Source organism: Sapajus apella, unplaced genomic scaffold (assembly GCF_009761245.1).
Source record: "Sapajus apella isolate SASKATOON/1434 unplaced genomic scaffold, GSC_monkey_1.0 scaffold1, whole genome shotgun sequence".
In the NCBI taxonomy this organism is placed as follows: domain Eukaryota; kingdom Metazoa; phylum Chordata; class Mammalia; order Primates; family Cebidae; genus Sapajus; species Sapajus apella.
This window is the reverse complement of record NW_022436941.1, coordinates 8,826,103-8,836,102: the sequence shown is the minus strand read 5'-3', so window position 1 is coordinate 8,836,102 and position 10,000 is coordinate 8,826,103. Positions and strand designations below refer to the sequence as shown.

The 10,000-nt window shown below is 52.9% G+C and overlaps 1 protein-coding gene across 7 annotated transcripts in view; it reads right to left on the bottom strand.

Annotated features, from left to right (window-relative positions):
• ACSL6 (acyl-CoA synthetase long chain family member 6) overlaps positions 1-10,000 on the bottom strand; it is a 58,097-nt gene that overhangs the window by 34,325 nt on the left and 13,772 nt on the right. For 6 of the 7 annotated variants that reach the window (XM_032259457.1, XM_032259524.1, XM_032259140.1 and 3 more), the window contains exons 2-7: positions 5,929-6,149; positions 2,719-2,833; positions 1,985-2,049; positions 1,308-1,409; positions 759-858; positions 29-207 (exon numbers count right to left, since the gene is read on the bottom strand). In XM_032259457.1, coding sequence (XP_032115348.1) covers positions 29-207; positions 759-858; positions 1,308-1,409; positions 1,985-2,049; positions 2,719-2,833; positions 5,929-6,123 — 756 coding nt within the window. In that variant the 5' untranslated portion in view covers positions 6,124-6,149. Of the gene's footprint in view, positions 1-28; positions 208-758; positions 859-1,307; positions 1,410-1,984; positions 2,050-2,718; positions 2,834-5,928; positions 6,152-6,239; positions 6,530-10,000 lie in introns of those variants that run through there. The other variant, XM_032259258.1, reaches the window with a different exon arrangement.

The window sequence follows — 10,000 nt, the reverse complement described above, 5'->3', positions numbered from 1 at the left end:
AGCAAACAGCCCAGAAGCAGACCCTCACCTCCACAGCCTGCATGGACTTAATGACCACCCCGCACTTCTGCCCTCTCTCTTTCAGCGTTTCTTCGAATGGGTCCATGAGGATGATCAGCTTGAGGCCTGGAGTCTCCTTCCTCTCCACATGCTCTAGCAGAAGCACAGCCTTCTGAGGTTTGTCCACAATCACAGTGCTGATGTCCGCTGCAGGGGCCATCAAGGAGAGTCAGGCCATGTGGGCCCAGGCCATGACTGTAGGCAGCATGTGCCAGGCAGCAATTCCATGGGCTGCGTGCCCACAGCTTGTGTGTAAATAAATACATAAGACAGGTCTTGTGTACAGAGAAATGTGCCATGGATCCTGGGCAGAACCAAGGGCAGAAGGCCTGGGAACCTTCTCAGGCAGATTCCATGCTCCCCTTTGCTCTAGGCTCTGGCCCCATCATCCCAGGTCTTGAGATATTTACCACCCCCCTGCATCTGTGCCAAGCTGTCATGAACTTCAGAGGTTGTACCCTGTGTAGAGGCTGCTGCAAAGGCTCCTTCTTGGCAGCTGAGCCCTGTGGCTCACCTTCAGGTGAAGTCTGACTGGGAACAGCTTGACTCAGGAAGCCAACTCAGGGGCCACAGTGTAAGCCTCTAGTATTTTCTGAGAGCAAAGTGCCTCTTACCAGTGTCAGACAATCAGCATAACCTGAGAAGCTGGAGGCTGGGGGCCAGCTGCCAGTGGCAGGATGGGGTGGCAGTGGGCTTACCTGTATTGATGATGTAGCGGATCGCCCCAGGGCCCAGGGTATCATAGAGCGGGACCACCACCATGGAATATGTGTAGCAGGCCAGCTCCGCAATGATCCACTATGGAGACACAGAAGTTAATGGGTTGTGTCGGCTCACCCACAGCCTTCCGGACTAGGCCTGTCCCAGGGAGTTCTGTAACTTCTGGATTTCGAGTCCAAACTGTCCCAAGCACAGTTCCATGGCCTGTGAAGTCCTTGCCACAGGCATAGGGCTTAGAGAAGGGACCCTGGTCACCTGGGCCTAAGGGCAGGATAGCGCTCTAATCTCTCATTGGCCCAAGGGGCAGCCGTTTGTAGAGCTGGGTGAGAGTGTAGGTGGAGCTTGGCTGGGGTGGTCAGTGCTGATGAGGGGCAGAACGGGTTTGGGAAGAGAGGTGGTGGCATAGCCCAAGGGTCTCTGTCTTTTCTTTCATCCTGGGCCCTACAAACAGTGGAAGCAGGACTATTTCATGGTAGCCCACCCCAACTTCACTAATCCCTCTAAAACCAGTTAAGGCGGATGCTCACCTCTGGCCGATTTTGTGCAAAAACACCAATAAACTGATCTGTGCATGCTTTACAATTGTGCTGGAGAAGTCCGGACCCCAGAAATTCAGCCCTGTCGGCCACCTGCACACAGATGTGGGGAAGTGATAGGAAAGCAAGGACTCTTCAACAGGGGAAGGAGATCCCCAAGAGGGATTATTTTATTTTTTCTTTGAGACAGAGTCTTGCTCTGTTGCCCAGGCTGGAGTGTAGTGGTGCAATCTCTGCTCACTGCAACCTCCACCTCCCAGGTTCAAGCAATTTTCCTGTCTCAGCCTCCTAAGTAGCTTGGATTACAGGTGCATGCTGCCACACCCGGATAATTTTTTTTGTATTTTGGTAGACATGGAGGGTTTCACCGTATTGCCCAAGCTGGTCTTGAACTCTTGAGCTAAGGCAATCCACCTGCCTTGGCCTCCCAAAGTGCTGGGATTACAGGCATGAGCCACCACACCCAGCTGGGATTCTTACAGGTCTGAGGGTCCTCCCTGACTCCCAATCCAGGATGCTGGAAGTGCTTCAAGGCTGTTGCCAGGAGTTTGGCAGACAGGCCAGGAAAATAAAAAATGACCCTCTGAGACCTAGCAGGTGCCCACATCCCTCCCTACCCACCCTGAGTACCAGATCTATCACGGTGGGGTCTGTCCTCTATCACTCACCTCCTGGTAGGACAGCCACTGGTAAGGCTGTTTGGGCTTCCTGAAACCAAGACAGGGGCCATTCCCTGCAGAAAGATAAGAATGCCTTGTGCCAGGGAGGGGTCAAGGTGGGTGTGCCACCTGCATCCACCCATCAGGAACCTGGATGGACATCCCATACAGTAGTGTGTCCATGGGCCAAGTGAACTGCCCTCCTGCACTGCCAGCTTCCTGCCTAATCTGCTGAAGCCCAGGAGGCCCTAAAGCACACAAGTGTGGCATCACCTCAGGGATCAGGGAGGTCTGGAAATGAGGAAGGATGCAGTGCCCAGTCCCCACCATAACTTTTGTGGTGACCCTTATTGCAGACCCAAAGGATACAGACACCAGAGGGCCACTGGGAGGAGGTGGTAGGCTGCCTTTCTTTGCCTCTTACCCTGAGAGCACCCAGACATTTCAAAGGTTCCGGTTTGGAACCATGCCAGCCAGTGGCCTGGCAGCTCAAGATTCACCGGGAGTATAGAGCATGGGCCAAAAGATGGCCTAACGTCAAGCTGCCTCAAGGGCTGGAACAAAGCTGAGGTCAGACCTTTGGCCATATAATGCAGCTGCTTCTCTGACTGGTGGGAGGAAGGCCAGGAGTAGCTTCTCTCCACTGAACCTGGGGACAACTCACCTGCCATGTCCCTGGTATCATGTTTGCATACCCACCCTTGCACCCACTCAACCCCTGCCACACATCCCTTCTTACTTACCTGAGATGCTAAGCCCACGGCGGAACACCTGGTACATGGTCCGAGCATCATCGTAGTAGTGGGTAAGTAGCTGAGGGCCAGACCCAATCACAGATCGCCTTGCCCCACCACTGTCCTACAAGCCAAGCATGGGCCAAAGAAGTTGGCTGAGGCAGGTAGGGGAGCCAGGGGAGGGCCCCAGCATGCACAAGGCTATACACAGCTCGCATGTGCAACCCGTGCACACAGTTAGCACTGTGGCATGTTCTGTGTGCCCTCATACACATGGACTACACACACCTGGACTGTACACACTTAATGTGCACATAGCCACACTTCAACATCGTTGGCTCTTGCATGTAGGCCAGGTATACCAGTGTCCCCACATACAAACTACACACATACACACACACACACACACACATACACACACACACAGCATTCACACACCAGCTCAGCATATACAGAATGTCCCAAGTTTTCAGTTACTGTTCATACACACCCATGGCTCAATCATACAACACTGTGAGGAGTATGGGCTAGATTCAGGCCATCCCCTGGCATTAGGAACAACCTGCAAAGGTATCCCCTATCCCATCATCTGCTGCTATGCCCCTGGGTTAAGGATCATTTGGATGTGGTGTTAGCTAAGAAGGCTACCACCCATCATTCATATAATAATGTGAGTTAGAGGATTGTGCTGAAGGTTCTGTCCCAGGCACAGAGGTCTAGGAGGTTAGGGAGGGAGGACAGGTTGAATGATGTCCATGTGCAATGGGGGAGGAGAGGCAGGCAGGAAATTCCTGGGCCCAAAGTGGTACAGGTGCAGAGTAGGAAGGCGGCAGAACCCCTCTGTGCTGGTGAGTAGGGCGAGGAGCCAGGCTTCTCCTGCACCCCTCCCCTCCCACCCTGCATCCTTCCCCACAGTGCCCAAACCCAGACTCTCTAGTATCATAGCTCCACCTCTTCTTCGAGCACTATTTGAGCTGGGTTGGCCGAGAGCCTCCTGCCTCTTGGAACATCAGGTCTAAGGAAAAAATGTCTGTGAGAACCAGAAAGCAAACAGCCAAACTCAAAACCACAGGCAGCTCTCGACTGTTTTGGAGTGGAAAGCTCTGCTTGGCCAGTGCTTTTGAGGACCAAGCCCACCAAAGACCCGCAAGGGAAGCTGGGACACATCTAATCAGACCCAGTTGGCACCTAGGCAACAGATATGGTACAAGGAGAGACTGTCTGCCAGAGACAGAAGAGGCTCAACAATTGGGCATGTGTGTTACCAAGCAGCTGCCAAGCTGGGATTCAAAGGATGCATGGGGGTTGCCAGGCAGAGTGAGAAGGCAGGAACAGCAACCTGGGCATAGGCAGCAGCACATGCAAATGCCCTGGCAGGAGGCACAGGTGTGTTTGGGGAACTATAGGCAGTTCACGGAGCTCCAGATGGCAGTGGTGTGGGAGGAGGCCAGAGAGGCTGCAGATCAAGGCAAAGAATCTGGACTTGAGGCTACGGGTAATGGGGAGCCAGGAGAGGGTTTTAGGCTAGGCGCAGTGACATGGTCTGAGTTGTTTCTCACCACACAGTATGCACGGTCAATGCTGCCAGGTCCTGTTTGATCTGGGCCCCTCTTACCTCTCCCACCTCATTTCCTACCACTGTCTCCTTTGCCTACTCCACTGCAGCCACTCTGGCTTTCTGTGCTCCTGGGGGATGAGGCAAGGGAGGGATCAGTTATTCCAGGAAGGGAGGGGTTAGCTTCATTCCATGTCCCTGTCTTCTAGATCAGCAATGTGACTCACTCAGTGGCCCCTACACATGAGCCAGGGTCATCCCTCTTACCATTCCGAGACCATCCAGACCACTGTCACCTCCAACTCAGATACCTGCAGCTGCCTTCTTATGCTTGCCCCATCATACCCACCCTTCTACAGCATAAACTGGCCATGTCTCTCCCTACTGAAAACCCCAAATAGCTCCACACTATTCCCCCTGCAGGTCCCTGCACAGTTCACAGGGCTCTGTCCTTGCTGACCTCTCCAGATGCATTATAATCACAAGCTTAACCCAAAACAACCGTCTTTAGTGACTTATCTGGGTCATGGCACCACATCTTAGAAAGCAGGTGCTCTTTTTATTACCCACCTTACAACGGAGGGCCCTGAGGCTCAGGGAGTTAAGAAATTGCCTGGGACCATACAACACAGAGGCACAGCCAGGCTTCAAATCCAGGACTGCCAATCACCAAAGGCCATTTTCAGCAGCACTTGGCCAGTCCCTCTCCACCGTCCAGCTCCCCACACAAAGCCCCCATGTGCTGCAGCACACACCTGCACCTTTGTACATACAATTCTGCTGGAAAAAGGCCCTGAAGATCCCAGCCCCTACCTCCCCATGGGGCTGTTTTGCTTATGACTGCCAAGGTGCACTGTCAAGACCAAATGGCAAGATGCACAACAGGGTATGTGGTAGGTATGAGTTAAAGGTGGGGAGCATCTCTACACATCTGCTCATGGCCAGGACAGAACATTAGCAGGTTGCCTCAGGGGAAGAGAACCGGGAGAGCGGGGAAGAGAACCAGGAGGGCAGGGAAGAAGACAGAAGCTTTTCAGCACATTCCTTTTGTTTCTTTTGGACTATGTGAATACATTATCTATTCCAAATGAATAGAATTAAAGAGGAGAAAAAGCAAATTTTTAAAAGGCAAAAATAAATTCCATAAGCTTAATAATGAAACACACCTCACCAGTCCTTCCAGGCTTAGCCTAGAACACCCTTGTCCACTAAACCCTGTATCATTTTCCCCTTGGTGGCACCATGTGTGAATCCACATGCTCAGGGAGAGCAGGGCCAGGGAGTGGGCTGAATTCTGGGTCCCAACACCAGCCAGGAGAGTTTGGGAGGAAATCTACCAGGTGGCTCCTCAAGAACCTGCTTAGGTTTCCTACTGCAACACCAATGAGCCAAGGCCCTTCTACCTGGGGAAGCAGGCAAACCAGAGGCCCCGTGCAAGGCCCAGGTCAGGCTCTGCCCAGAGGCAGTCCCTGGGAGAGGCAAAAGGAGTGCATGATAGGAGACCCTGCCCAAGACTTCGGCAGAGCTAGGTGGCTGACTGCCAGGGGAGATAGAGCTTCTCTGGGCCATGTAAGGTCAAAGAAGCCGCAAGTCTGGCTTCTACTTCCAAGATACCTGTCCTCTGCCCCTACTTTCCATAGTGGAATGGCTCCTACCCTGCTTACCTCTACTTCTTCTGACTGCATCAGGAGGTCGCATGGTGGCTGCAAAGCCTTTGGCCGGTGAGTGAACCAGTAGGCGAGGATGGCGGCCAGGGCACCCATACTCACAAGGGTGGTGGCCGAGAGGCTGCGGAAAAACTGGCCCAAGTCGCCTAGCTCAGGCAGCCGCAGTATCCTCAGGATCTCCTGTGTCTGCATCTTCTCCAGAAGTGAGAGGACAAACTCTGTTGAAAACAAGAGGCAGATGAGGCAAGAGACCTAAAGAGCAGGTTAGGGAGGGGTCCTGGGTCACAGGACTTGATATCTGGCTACGCAGAAGGGCTTTTCCCAGGAAGAGGCCAGAGCCTTCTGCGGTCACACCTGAAAGTCAGACATCCTGCCCAGTTTTCCTGAGAACCACATGCTCAGGCCCTGGGCCATGGCTGACAGCTCCTTCCATATTTTCCAGGGCTACTGCTCTGGTAGCTCTGGGAATGACGCCTCCTGGACCTCAGGGCCTGGGTGCTCTTTTCTCCTGTGTGACTGCTTTTATAGCATTTTACTTATCTTTGCTCCTAGGGTGTGGAGAAGAGGGAAGGGCAGCAGAAGTACTCAGCACAGTGCTCAGGGTTGGAGGAATGCAGGCTCCTCCCCCTCTACCTCTAATCTCCCAACCCCAGGCCCTGACCCTGAGGGAGAGAGAAGGAGGGCAGGGCAGAGCCCACAGACCAGCCCTGACAGATACTCCAGCCCTCATGATGAGAAGGTGAAGACCTATCTGACTGTATGAGCACTATGGCTCTGCACTGTCCCTGACAGAGTACCACGAGAATAGCTGACCCCACCATAACTCCGTGATCCCATGAGCAAGTGTTCAGAAGCAAGGCGAGTGGCAGAGGAGAGCAGGTGTTAAACTGGTAGGAAGAGAAAGAAACCACGGCTCAGAGAGAAATGGCTCAGTGGAGTCCTATGTGCACTCCCAAGGGGACAAATACCTCCTGCCACATCACAGATGGCAGCCACCCCACCCACTACAGCCCAAGTGAGTACAGTGGGCCCATCAGGGAGACATGGGAGATGCCCTGGGTAGACAGAGGGAAGGTCTCTGTGAGAAGCACTGGTGAATGACTGGTTGAAAGAGAAGCAGGCTCCAGGGGCCTCCTGCATCCTCCTCTCGGCCACTAAATGAGGAAGTGTTGGCAGAGCAAATACACATCCAGCTTGGCTCAGGGGTCTGCATCTTGCCCGAAACTGAGGAAAGTATCAAGGGTGGGCCAGGTGATGGGTGCTGGCATCCAAACCGGGACCCCCTCATGTGTCACTGACTAGTAGGACCTGAGGCTAGAGGTATCTACAGGTCTGCCAGCCCAGTGATGGCAGGGTGGGCTCGAGGCTGCCCTGCACCACCCACAGGCACCCTCCTCACAGGCCCTTGGCCTCTGGAAGCATGGCCATGCTTCCAAGAAGGGAAACAAGGAGAATGTAATAGCGGCCACTCTGCAGCCATGGGATATGAGCCAAACAATTGCTTGACCCCTGAGGGAGATCTGCTGAAATCCCAATAAATGGCATTTCTGCCAAACCATAACATCACAGACACCAGAGATGAAGTCAGTGATGTGCAAAGTCATTGAAGAGACAGAGAAAAAACTCCTCAGTTAAAATCCCTTCTCCTTCACTAAGAGCCATGCAAAGTTAAGCCTATCCTTCCTCTCTGAATCTCCACTTCCCCATCTTTAAAATGAGGGCAGTGCAATTCACACATATAAAGCCCCTTGCACTGCATCTGGCATACTCAGAAGACTAAAGAGGTGGCTAAGGAATGTGCTTGCCAGACCAAGAGGGCTGCTCAGACCAGGACACATAAAAAGGGGTCAGGGGCAAGCCTGGTCCAAGCACCAGGCAGAGGCGATTGGGCCTGGGGACTGTGGTCTCACAGAACGAGTTTATGCTCTGCAGATGGCATAGCAGGCTGAGTCCTGGAACACTCATCAGCCACCCACAGGATCTGAGTGAGCCTCCAGTTAAGTGCAGCATTCTCACTGAGCTCCTGAGCTGGAAATCCAGTTTTAGCAGCAGCTTCCTTGAGCTGGGTCAGTTATGAGGCCATCCTGGAGGAACAACCCACTCCTAGCATATCTATCCAATTCAGCTTCTGCATAATAAAGCAGAGGCCAAGCTATGGACCACAGTAGATTCACCAGGGAAAATCACTCTGGAGAGGACTCAGGGTAGATGGCCAGCTGGCCTCTTTGGGACATTTACTTCCCTAAGCTGCAGATGGGAAGATAAAATCACAGCCAGGCCTATCAGATAAATGATTCACTACTTAGTAGAAAATCCAGACATGCTCACCAGCTCTTAGGGTAGGCTCTGAGCTAATTGACTTTTTTTTTTAAAGGAGCTGAACTGACTCGATCTGAGGAGCCAAGGACCAAGAAACTTATGCCTGAGGGCTCAGCTGTATACCCCAAAAGTTGTAAAGGGAACCCTGGAAGGATACCTCATTACCACTAGTCCCTGGTCCTTGGCAGTTGCTCACAGACTCTAAGCTTTGCATATTGTAGCATTCAGTGTAAAGCTAGAGTTTTTACAGAGCACAGCCCAGATTAGCCAAGTCATCCATCTGTCCTTCCGCCCATCTGGCAGACCCTCAAACAGTCCCTGTTCTCATCTAGCTCAGAGTTGGGCGTGTCCTCCCAGAGGACACGTGAGGAAATGGACAGTGCTGTGATCAGACATGGGGAGCCAGAAAAGCTGCCTGACTCAGGCACAAGGGAGTCAGGGTAGGCTTCTGGCAGGAAATAGTATTGATGCTGATAATGAAAGATAAGGACAAAAGGGTGGCCTAGCAGAGGAAAGCAAATATACAAAGGCCAGAGTTGAATGAGCACATGAGAAACTTAGGGAACAGAATATTCTGTGCAGAAAATAAAGCACTGAGCCCACAAAATCTTGTACAAAGATCAGTGCTACAAGTCTGTGAGGCTGGCATCCTGGACATGTTGAGCTTTCAGTAGTCACCATATTATCATGGTCCTCAGTGGGAGGAAAAGGGGAACTTGGCCTAAACTTCCTGAATTCCAGATGCCTGGGGAGCCCTTTCTTACACACTGCACTGTTTGACCCTCACAACAGCTGCAGGTACTCCCTCTCAGATGGGAGCATAGAGACTCCACTGGAGAAGCCACCTTGTTCAGTAAGCGAGGCACACAGTAAACAAGTAGAGCCTGGACTCAAGTCTCAACGCCAGCCCCTCATGTGGTATGGTCACCCCAGCCCCTGCCAACACTGGACCCACTCCCACAATCCATCCTTTCCTTTGCATTGGTACTGAACCCACAGACAACCAGCTTCCGCTGCTTGGAAGAGCCCAGGCCCAGATTCAGGGGGTGGGGGAAGTGCAGGGCCACCAGAGCCTGTATGAGGGGACCAGCCAGTTGGGCCAGTCATTTGCTATTGTTCACCGTGCACATGAGTGGGCTTCCTCCTGGCCTCACATTAAGAACCTACCATTTCTCCTGGCTGAGTCCTTCTCCTCCTACTTGGGGTGATGGAGGGCAGTGCATAAAGGGCTTGGCTGCCCACTCCTCCTCATAACTTCTACTTAGGTGCCCACCCCGAAGGAGGTTATTGCAGCAGTGGCAGCTCCTCTGGCCTTGAGGCTGGGCCTGTGCCCCTCCTTGATGGGGAACAAACAAAGGGTCTCATTCTTTCAGGCTCACGGACCATCTCAGACAGTCAGAACTGCTTGCATTTACCCTGAGGTTCCCTTCAGACCTGGGAGCCACTGCAGGGCAGAGTTACGAGTTCAGGTCCCCTGAGGACATGGGCCTCAGAGCCAGCCCAAGCCACCAAGACTTTGGCATGGGGAGGGCACAGCCTAGGCCTTAGAGTCTGGTCTCATCTCATTATTTCACAGGGCCTGGGCCTCCTCTGACCTCCACACCTCTCTGTTGACCTGGGGTAGGGCTTGGTGGTCTCTAGGGTCCCAGCCATGACTGCCTCCTTCCATACCCCAAGAGACTCTCTTGGCTGCAGCAGAGAGATGTGTGTGTGTGTGTGTGTGTGTGTGTGTGTGTGTGTGTGTGTGTGT